General features: G+C 39.7%; 1 protein-coding gene across 5 annotated transcripts in view; it reads right to left on the bottom strand.

The window, feature by feature from the left end:
- inpp4b (inositol polyphosphate-4-phosphatase type II B) overlaps positions 1-11,604 on the bottom strand; it is a 114,195-nt gene continuing 102,591 nt past the window's right edge. For 3 of the 5 annotated variants that reach the window (XM_068588803.1, XM_068588805.1, XM_068588806.1), the window contains 6 exons: positions 11,147-11,273; positions 10,001-10,141; positions 9,497-9,594; positions 8,946-9,058; positions 8,011-8,165; positions 3,730-4,350 (listed from right to left, as the gene is read on the bottom strand). In XM_068588803.1, coding sequence (XP_068444904.1) covers positions 4,176-4,350; positions 8,011-8,165; positions 8,946-9,058; positions 9,497-9,594; positions 10,001-10,141; positions 11,147-11,273 — 809 coding nt within the window. In that variant the 3' untranslated portion in view covers positions 3,730-4,175. Of the gene's footprint in view, positions 944-3,726; positions 4,351-8,010; positions 8,166-8,945; positions 9,059-9,496; positions 9,595-10,000; positions 10,142-11,146; positions 11,274-11,604 lie in introns of those variants that run through there. The other 2 variants (XM_068588802.1, XM_068588801.1) reach the window with 2 other exon arrangements.

Raw genomic sequence — 11,604 nt, 5'->3', positions numbered from 1 at the left:
ATTAACACAACACGCATGCATTAAAGTCCAAGTTATCAACTCTTTAAGTATAAAATCATTTCAGAATACAAAAATAAATAGTTAAATTTGATATATTGCATTCAGAAACGCTGGTCCAATATCCTCATTCTGGCATGTACCTTGAGAAATATACATATTATGAAAAAGAAGTGCAACCATTAAAATAATAACATGAATCAGGAGACAGGATTTAACATATGCTTTAAAATGCTGGTATGGTACTTATTACAAATGGAAAACACACTATGTCTGCTTCAGTCAAAAACAATATAGGACAACAATATAGCAGTAACAAAACAATATAGAACGAGCATTTAAAAAAAGCCTTTTGAAGCTCACTGTCAGTGAATGGAGCTCGCTGAGAGGCAATCACCTCTGAAATAGCTCAGGAAAGATAAAAAGTGGACCTTTGAGCAAATACTTTGTTGTCACTCATTTCATTTCAGCGAGAGGGGAATTCTTCATGCACACGAATGATGGTTGACCTGCTTAAAATCTAAAAAAAGATCTTAACACAGCGTACAGCCACACAGGGATCATCTACATGGCTGCACTGCCCGGTCACTGCTTAGGCCACGACAAATACAAATAGGAATAATGGAAAGTGCGTTTATTTTACAAATAACACGTTTGGCAAACCCGGTTTGGAAATCCATGAACACATCCAACATAAAACTAATCAGCAAAATATGAAATCCAGCCAAGGGGTTTTTGGTTAAAAACAATAAGATTTGACCCATCATGTATCAGCTTTCATGTTTAAACACACAGTGGCTGTGGCCGAGGTCCTCACGAGTCAACTTTACCGTAAGTACCCTCCGGTGGTCGGTAGCACTTGGGGAAGGCCATCAGCTGCAACATGTTGAAGGCATATTTCCTGCATTTAATATTCTTTTGAACGTTTTCAATCCGACATCCTTCTCTGGTGATCCAAAAAAAAAAGGAGGAAAAGAGGAATGAGGGGAAGGAAAGAAAGAAAGGAACACAAAAAAGGAAACATGAATGAGTTTGTACATTATGGTTTTGATGATAGACACAAAATGATTACATTTAGTCCCTAAACCAGATGACTTCTCAAATTGATAAGTTGTGTTTTTATTGAATCAAGTATTTGTGTGATGAAGAAGATAAAAAATAAACAAAACAAAAACCCGTAACACAACTGATAACACTTGTGTAATGTGTCGAGCTGGTTTAGTATAAACAAGGAACATAATGAAACGCCTTACAGTGAAGCGTCTTGTTCCATTATGTATTATGGTAAACTGTGGATTAGCCATAAACAACATGAGCACATATCTGATCAGAGATCTCCTCAGACAGCCGCTGTTGCCACTTAAATCTTCTGAACAATTCTCTGAGACTTTCTGTCACTTCAGTTTGGTGAAGTTCAAGTGTCAAACCGTCGCTCTCGATTAGACTCAAGTTTTGTTCGTTCCTGACGTTGGAAAACACAGACAGGAACATCTCACCGTCCAGTAGTTGTTCAGTTGTCCTTAAAGAGCTCAGATCGTCACGCAGCAGCTTGGTAAACGCAGTCTGCTGATAGAGACCGGCGACATGAGGGGATTCTGAATGGGCCTTTCGATGAGATGGTTTCCTCAAATGTTTGCCGAAAAATGCTACACCTGTCACCTTACACCCGGTGTGTCTGATTCATCGCACAGATTGTAAAACGTGTGTTGCAAAGTCAGTTTTTTGGGTTGCAGATTTTGCCCATTAACATACAACGGTAAAGGATGATACACATTGTTACTTCAATGATTGTAACGGGGGACCGATATAATAATATGCAACATACAAACAGAGGGTTCAGAGGCCCTCCTGCTTTTACCATGGTCGCTTGCCAACAAAATGCCATCCATTCAACAAAGTGAAAAAGAAACCTTTCAGTATCTTGATCTCCCTAACTCTTACCTGCGACTTGTCCACGCTTTTACCAGCAGTGACAGCAACGCTGGTTTTGATTTCCCTTTTTTTTCAAAGAGTTTTGTGACGGCAAAATTGGCACAACCGTGCACAACCGTGCACAATGCAGACAGGAAACCTTCCAGGTGTGTAGTTGACAACAAAACGAAAGTTGAGTAGAGGTGGGTGTGGTCAAAGCGAGGGTGCGGGAAGTAAGGAGGTTTTTCTGTTAGTGGTTATTTGGACATCCAGATTCACGCAAATATGGAACAAATGTGACAATAATCTTGCTTGGTTCTCACTGAGCAGATGTCCACTCCCAGCTGCTCCAGCTGTGAGCACAGACTCCTGCGTCATAAGTGTCCAACACATCAGAGTCCTGAATTCTGCAGGGGCCATGGTTTAATACATTGAACGGTTTACAGTTTTTGTATGATTCGTTTGCTTTCAGCACAATGTCAGAAGTATAGACTGACTTTTCTTCTATTTTCACGAAGAATGTGTTCTTGCTTCGCTTGAACAGATCCGTTAATTTGCCAAAATGAACAGTGAGAAGCTCAGCTGCCGCTTCTTAAAATGCTTTGGAGGATTATGTGAGAGAAAGAGCATCACTTCATTTTATATTAAAAAATGTTCTCCTATAGAGTTAAAAATAGTTATCCCAAGAATCCCAAAAAACTACCTTCAAGCCAAGACCCGGGTCGTTCAGATTTTGTAACACTGCATTCACTCATGTCTTCCGTTGATATAAATATCACAAAGATTATGTTCCTGTTTGAAAGCACTACTTAGTTTTGGGCAAGAGCCAGACGGTTAGATTTCCAGAAACATGACGAGCCCTCCAGGATTCAGACAAATGTAACTGGTTTTCCCTTAATAAAAAAGAAAGTGAACCTGTCTGTTCTCGTGGAGCTGCCTCCATACACTCCATTTCATTGTGAGCTGCAACAACTGACACATGCTCTTCCACACTGCATAAAATGTCATAATTAAATTTCATGACAGTTTTGTTTTGATTTTAGTAATAACTTTCATGCTTTTGAAGGTGTTTATCCTCATTTACACACAACACAGTGGGGAATGCAGTGTGATGGAGCCAAAACAATGAAAGCTACTGTCCTACTACTTAAAAATAATTAAATCCAATACACACCTCAATCACAACTCAGATCTAACAACATCTCAGCTCCCCTGTGGCACGCTTCCTAAGTGTATCAGATTGGTGAATCTGGTTTCCCATCTGCTTGTGTTTTCTCAAGCTGCAGCGCGCTGAGCTCTCTCTGACACCGTGTGCGGAAATCAGCCAAGAGCTACACTCACGCAGATACGCAGAGCGCACCATGATCAAAAAAACACAAGTTGTTTTAATGTTGTTGTGACTGAGTTGTTCAGAGGTGGAGACAGTAGAAAGAATGGAAGAAAGACAGATGGTCGGCCCCCGAAACAGCAGTATGAGTATCTCACCAAAAAGCACCAAAGGTCTTAAGGTCTGCGGAACAAATACTGTCTGGAGTAAATTAAATAAACTCTACTGAAAGAATAATACAAAATTTTAAAAAAAAGGTTAACTCCTTCTCAGCTGATGATGCAACTCCATCTTGTGATGTTTGTAAGTTAGCTGTGTTGCAGAAACTGATGAACAGGCGTACATGTTCAACTCCAACAAAGCACATCCATTTGTACAATGACACATCCGGATGAACATTGGACCGTAGTGTATTGTGGACACACATACGTACATCGCCCTGCAGCTGTAAATACTTGAGTATTAATCTGCGGCTGAAGAGTGCCCAGCTGTATTAGGAAATAACCGAGCCTTTGTTTTTAAACGAATGTGACCTTTCTTTTTGGCAGATTTACTTCTGATTGAAGGGTTTGGGCCTGAGTAACGCAGTCAGGGTCGGGAATAGTTGGAAAAATATAGAATAATGGCAGGCAGAGGCACATTAGAATGAACATGTCCGCAAGTCAATACACACTTAATGAATATTGATAAATAGTTAGTGTGCACCTAGCTTCAACATATTCTCAGTAAAGTTAGTTCATGTCAGATATTAAGGACTAAATCAAACAATCGATTCTATCTGCTTACAGGGCGAGCGCCTCACAGCTTGACGTCGATATGAAACCACGCGCGCTTATTCACTGTGCACGAGGAAGCCGGTCAGATCACACTCGCACCACTCAAAAAAGAATCACCAGCAAACACAGAAACAGGAGTGAGTAGAGATGGCATTGTCAGCAATTTATTGATATTTTGCAAGCAGAAAAACAAGACTTAAAATGAGCCACACAACCAGTAAGTGCGAGCTAACGAGCAGCAGGGCAATGGGGTAAAAGTGTCGTGACGCTGGTTTGTTGTCTGTCACGGCGCCAGCCTCAGGGTCCTCCCACTGCCCAATGTCTCCCTGGGTCAGCCGACTGCAGGGGCGCCCATCGGAGTGAAACAGAACGAACAGATCAAAAACCGGCGGTGTTAGTGCAGTCGAGATGCTGTCTGAGTGGGACTTGTAGCACAGACTGATCACTTGAGCGATCGTACCACGCTGCGACCAGAAGGCCCACTTAGACACAGAGCCATTAGTACAGACTTTGCCTCAAAGAGCCACAGACAAGCAGGCAGCGATGAACGGGGCAGAAATGTGAGGGAGCAGACTCACGAAGAGCATCACGTTAAGCCGCACAATGTAATGACTCGGCTGGCTGAGGATGGAGAGAGGAGGCATGCAGTATGATGCACGTGTTGCAGGGAAAGGCTGATGTCGAATGTGTTTTCATGACATCTGATCCGGCTGATCAGCTTTTACTTAAGACGAGAGCGGAAGAATCATTGTTTACGACAGCAGAGCAACAGGTTTTTTGTGACATGTGACACTTCAAGTTTCCTATTGGATAGCATGTCACTCCATTCACACTTTGTTTATGAGAGACTTAACCCACTGTCCCTTTGGGCAGTGCAGAAAACCTAACTATTAAAGAGTGAAATGGCAGAATGTCCATGTAAAAACCCATATTTGTAGGATTTGTATCCTGTGCTGTTAATGAAACTGGGAAAAGACAGACAAGCACATGCCTTAAGGTCGAAACAGCATACATGGGACCAAATACCTGACGGCTACATGTACAAACCAGTAGGTTATGTAAGAACACACTTCCCGATATCAAGGTTCGTATCAAGTTACAGTAAAACATGCCTGTCAAAATGCTGCTGTAGCTACTTGTATCACAGATGTGTGTCCAGCCTTTTCAGCAGCACAAGCCTTAAAACCTGAGACAAACTTACATGACTACAAGCACCGTTGACTCATGCCAACGTTGCAGTTTTTACCGGTTGAAATGAAAGCAAATTAGCATATTCATGCTGTCACGTTTGTGCCGTTGTTTCACCTCATTGTCTTTCCTGTGCAGAAGAAGCATCAGGTCACGGGAAAGTAGATAGAAAGCTTACTAAAGGGATGACGTTGGATCGCACTGGCATCGCCAACCAGACAGACGTAAGCCCACTAACTCCAGCGACGATGACTTTAATTAATCATGATGAATATACTGCTGTTATAGTGCTGTTTTAACCACACTTGACAGTGTGCATAGATCCAGTTATGTTTGATTAATTTAAAAACATTAGGCTTTAAATCAGTATCTATCTATCTATCTATCTATCTATCTATCTATCTATCTATATCTATATCTATATCTATATATATATATATATATATATATATATATATATATATATATATATATATATATATATATAATTACATACTAATCCCATTATAAACACAGATAATCTTTTGGTTTGATACGAATAAAAATGTGTCACTACCGGAAATAAAACTGACTATAATGCTCATATTTGCCACTTGACAATCTTTTATATGTGTCAAGAGTTTCTTTTGCTCCTTTGAGCTCACATCTTCCTCTCTTATCAGCTCTTGTCTCATCTCACTTCAACATTAAATTAATGGTAAGTTCCTCCTCTTTTTTTAAACAAATCAATTTAAGTATAGAGAGTTAACAAAGTAGAGCTGTTTATAGTGTTTTAAGAACTTCTTTTGAGAAGTCACTCTTGTCCATGCGTGAGCTGGTGTCAAAGGTCAAAGACATCGGAGAGGGTCAAAGAGTATTGCTTCATTGTGTCTGGAGGATTTCGCTGCAGATCATTGGGGTGTACTTTCACAGCTAAATTGTAGCTTCTTTTGATCCTTTTAGACGAGATCTTCAGCACCGGCCTAACACCAATTCCATTGAGAAAACCCAAAACATGTATTTATAGGAAGTATAACATATTACTGAAGGTGTTGTATTCAAACGCTGAGCTTGAATGCAGCACCTGCAAAGAGACAGTGATCTACTACGGGTTCATCCCCCTCCAGGAGCGTGCAATTCTTCAGACATTACAAAGTGATAATAATAGTGTGACACACATACATTTAGAAGCACTTTTTTGTCTGAAAATACCCTTAATATAGTCTACTTCACATTATTGTATGTGCCCAGGGCTATATGTAATTGGCTTTAATCTAATTAGCGGGATATATTTATATTCAAGGTTAAATCAATGCATTAGTGGATTTACCATATTCTACAAAGTGTATATGAGAATATCTGATGAACTTATCACAAGATTAAGTAGTTTGTGATAATTCAAAATAGCAAACTTACTGTAAATATGTATATAACTGCATTCATTTCAGTATATTTTAACTACAATAATAAACCAAAAATGTGATATAATAATGTTATGAGTTTCTTAAGTTGCTTTCTGTGTGGTCTAATAATGTCTTACATATAAAAACAGGTTATTATGTATGATTTAGGATGATCTTATTTAAAGTGGCAATCCTTATGATTTTTGTCCTGGTGGACTATGAATTTCCAAATGAGTGAAAACACTTAAACTGTGCTTAGAGTTGAGCAGTCTGGAGCTTCACGTTTTCAAAATATACAATGAAGAGAAACTGTAATACAGCAGTTCTTCCTGGGAATGTCGCCACAGACCTCAAGTTTGTAATACTGCAAATGACCTGATATTGAAATACTTTCCATCAGTATCAGCATTGCATTATTGTCTTCTGTGAATAAGGAGTTTTCAAGATTATTACGTTAATCATCGTATCTTTATATTACACCAATTTCTGACGCAGATTAGTTGTCGAATATGTTGAGTTATTGAGTCGTGTAAAGCCCCGTCCGCTCCTTCATCTAACACAACTGCCATCAGCTGGCCCGTACAGGTCATTACCACAGGCATTCAGATGTGCACTTCACCGAGGGTCTTAAAAAATGTCTAAAGTTAAAACTTATCGGATTCAGACAGATGCAGATGTTTACCCTGCTGGCACACACAGACATTCAAGGCAGCAGTGTCCCTGCAGCACTGATGGGAACATGCATGGTTGCCTTAGAATGTGTGAGGGAAGGCGGCGATGGTGGAGGGAACACATGACGATGTTTACACTGGCACATCCAACGGTGGTGAGATGGGAGGCGAAGGCGCAGACATGTCTCTGATGTGCGCGATGATAGTGACAGCTTTTGCTCACATAACATGTGTTGTGGGTGCAGGTTATTTCTTGAACCAGACATTTGTAATCACATCTATTCATGTTTTAAGAACGCAACTGCTGAATATGAGCCATTACTGGCTAAAAGTTCACGCACATTTCTATCACTTGCCTCTTGTACTATCTAGCCATGCTGTTAGTTTCAGATTGGCAAACTGAGATTTTGAGATATTTACGCTAAAAACTTTGCTGAAAAACCAATGATAATGATGAGTGTGGTAATCCACTAATCTCATCGACAATCACTTTCATACAAACCATAGAGGGTAACCAAAACATTTGTCTAAGGTGAGACAAGTTGTTACATGTTTTTCTTGCTTTTGAGCATCCATTGCATTGGGGGTGGTGGCCGGTAATCTATCCGAACTGTCTGCACGGCTACATATTACTGATGGAGAACTATGTCTTAATGTGACGTGGATGGTTTACTTTTGAAATGCAGCACGTTTGGGATTGGTTGGAACAATAACTTGCACCCATCATAGTTTTGTAGTATAATCTATCGCCGTCTTACCTCCGCATACAGTCAAGAGCACGGATAAAGAAATCCTTGCTGAGCTGGTGTTCATCACGTAGAAGGGCACACTGCTCCAATGTGACAGACATGGATGTCCGGTCTTTGGCACTTTTACAGCTGGTAAACCTGATGCCATTTAATCTTCGGCAGATCTGTAGGGAAGTGGAATGAAAAACACGCTTAATGTTTACATGCATCACGAAATGCAAATTGATCCTTTTTTTTCCTTCCAGCAGTAGTGACTCAAATAAAAGAAAAATTGCCACGTTTTATGTATTTTAACACTTGAAATCTGATTACCTTAAATGATTCTTGTCATATGTGGTGAAACATGTTTTTGTTGTTGTTACTTTACAATATTCTTTTTCTTTCTATACACATTAGAACCTTGAGAAGATGTCATTGTCTTGTTTACTAAATGGAGAAAAATACATCTAAAATATAGCGTAGAAAAAGAAATGTCTCAAGAACTATTAGATGGATTGCCACAAAACTTTGAAGAGACATTTGCACACCCTGAAAGATGCACTTTAATAAGCTTTAACTGTTATACTTTGGTTTTATCAGCCTCAGCAGGACTTTGTGTTTCGCGCCTAATAGAAGATATTAGCATGATAACACATTCATTAAGAAGATGAACACAGGAAACACTTCAGCATAGCCTTGTTTTAACGGACTTTTGTGACTCACAAGCACTGTAAGAACATGTAAAACAATTCATTGACAGATGATGAATAACCAGGTAAAAGGTCAGTGTCTATACAGTATCCACTTCCAAAGTCAATCCATCATACTCTGGCAAGTACTTTTTTTTTGGTTCATGAAATATCAATATGTCAAAAGACTTAATACAACATTAAGTGTTTACAGATCACAGTTGAAAAGAGTCTTCATTGACAAGGACGTGAAGTTACAATAAAAACACGGCTCACCGTTCCAGCAATCCATAGTATCTCCACATTCTTTCTCTTCTTTGTAACTACATTCTGGCCCAGGGTTTCAAGTAATTCTTTGATGTCAGTCTGTGTCTGAAAACATGGTAGACCTGTTCATGCAAAGCACAAAACACATTTCAAGTGAGTGGCTCTGCTTCTTGTTCTGGTAAAAAAAAAAATACGACTTTGAGTGCAGACTGTCAATCAGGGCTCAATGGAGGTTCTGATGGATGAACGCGTGTTAGCAGACAAAGGAAAAAACAAATCCCTGAACCCATTTTGTAGTCGACGATTACATTCCTAGACTTGCTTTCTAACTGAAGTAGTGCCAATGTATACAGTGTCCTGGTATGGTAAAAGCCTTAAGATAATCAATGCATTCTAAAACAGTTTTAAACAATTACTTGCCAATACTGCTTTTGCCACATCATTGTAACTGCACATCAGTCACTTTGCTGCAGCAGGGAGCACAAGTTCTAGTATTTCTCAAAGATTTCCGAGATAGACATTTCACTTTGGTAAAATAAATTCATCATGTATGCACTTACATTCTAGTGGCACCTTTTCACTTAAGGATTTGTAATAGGCCTCTAACGTCTCAAAGTTCCTCTGGTTTATTCTTTCTTGAAGAGAGATGTCTCCAAACCTTAGAGGATGAAGAGGACAAGGACGGTCATGTTGCAGCATCACCCAGATGCTCAAGCAAACTTGCCAAGTGGTGACCGCTGCATACAGCAGAAAGGGTATATATGGGTGATAAACCATGGAAATAGCTGCTTTTTTAAAAATAGAATACCTAAACAATTTCAACCAGTTAACATGAGTAAATGCAACATCGTAAAACGTCAAACAATTCTTTACCGATGAGGAATAGTGAGTATGCCATTAAAGTTTCCTGCCCTGAAGGATTATTTGGATTTCATTTCTGGAATAGATGCACTTTGCTAGAATGAAGAATAAAGAGAACGTCTTGCATGGCTCTGTTTTTTTTAGACCACACTGGCTTCAACATGTTTAAATATACAGATTAGGCTGAACACTGATTGCAGTACCTCTCTGCTATTGTTTGCTGTTCGTTGATGCCCACGTTAAACAACACCGGGAATACTCGCAGAGGCTTGCCCTCCTTAATTTCCTCTGGTAAGGTCTGGAAAACCAGTCTCGGTAATGGCACTTCTACAGTGAAGTGGTCTCTGAATGCAGGGACAGAAAGAAAAAAGAAATTCAACACATTTTCCAACTCTGTGGAACCTGATAAGTTTGGGAAGTTGTACAATTTGACACTGAAGACAGGCCTGAGCAAGCTTTACAAAGAGAGACAGATTGCATGCATGCATGAGGGAAAGAGAGTATGAGTGTGTGAGACTGCCTTAACAGATAGACATGGAGCGATGTGAGGCAAGAGGAATGTATCGTCTTATCACACTGAGCATAATGCGCACAGTTAATAGCTCAAATTAACTGGCTTGACCTTGTACAGGCATTAGAGTGAGCCAGCAAGCATACAATATCAATTTAATATCTATGTGGATTACGGTCCACCATCGTTCAAAAGTCTGAGCTGCGTCCTGATTGCCGGCTGTAGAGAACAGCTGTCCTGCTTGGCGTTCAATACTACTTTTTCACTTTAAAGGCCACTCTGGGCTTTCTTTAGCCCAAACAACTCAGAAACTGAGCAGACGTCCAATTATTCTCTCGACTTCTGTCTGTGAAAGTCTAGACAAGCAAAAGAAGGTTTCGGAGGATGGCACAATAACATCTTATTATCAAAGAGGACATGGCTGCTACTCTGCCCAGTTATAATCAGTCAATGATCGACAGAATCATTTGTACAGTTTGAGGACTCAGTCAGCGATTGCACACAGAATGTTTAACTCTGTGGAATATGAGAACAACGTTCTGACACACTTCAGAGTGCTTGAGAACCGGCATGCAATTTTTAGTACAAAGGTCTTACACACTTATTGATAGGTGTATCAGATTAAAGGGAGAGAAAAACCTAAAGAAAAAACGTTGTAGTCATGTATTCATTTGATGGATGTTCCACAGTAAGAAAGACTAAACATAGTACACCACATTATAATAGTTGGGGTGTGTGTCCAAGAAAAAAAGGTTGGAACTGTAAAATAACAATGGACTAATTGAACATGTTAGATTCAGAGAAATAAAAGCAACCGGAGAAGGAGATGCGGTCTCACCGTCGGCCACACACTAAAGGCTGGAGGTCACTGAGGTCGTCTGTCTTGGCCTCTGTAATCTGGAATAGGACTCTCTGCAGGTCTGAAATTCCAACCTCCATGTCCTCCAGCATCCCGATCTCCTCACCTTAATCAGTTAGGCAAAACAATATTAGTCGTGTTTATCAGTTCAATCCTTGCTTGTTAAATGTCTTTTTAATTCTTTAAAATGAGATGAGTCCAGCTCAAATTTTAAAATGTCCGAAGGTTCAAACTGGAGGATGAATATAATTCAGAAACTGCCCACATTTTATACGGCAGAGGTTCCAGCTGTGTATTCTGCTGGCCAATCCATTTCACTTCCTTGAGAGCTGCACCATGAACTTTGGCAAACTAACATGAATGAGAACTTTGATCACAAACCTGGAGCTATCTACAATAAATCTAATCATTACAGGAAACTAATTTTTAATTAATTT

This window comes from Clinocottus analis, unplaced genomic scaffold, assembly GCF_023055335.1.
Source record: "Clinocottus analis isolate CAN_PGR_092001 unplaced genomic scaffold, fCliAna1.0.p SCAF_22, whole genome shotgun sequence".
NCBI lineage: Eukaryota > Metazoa > Chordata > Actinopteri > Perciformes > Cottidae > Clinocottus > Clinocottus analis.
This window is presented reverse-complemented; position numbering and strand designations above follow the sequence as displayed.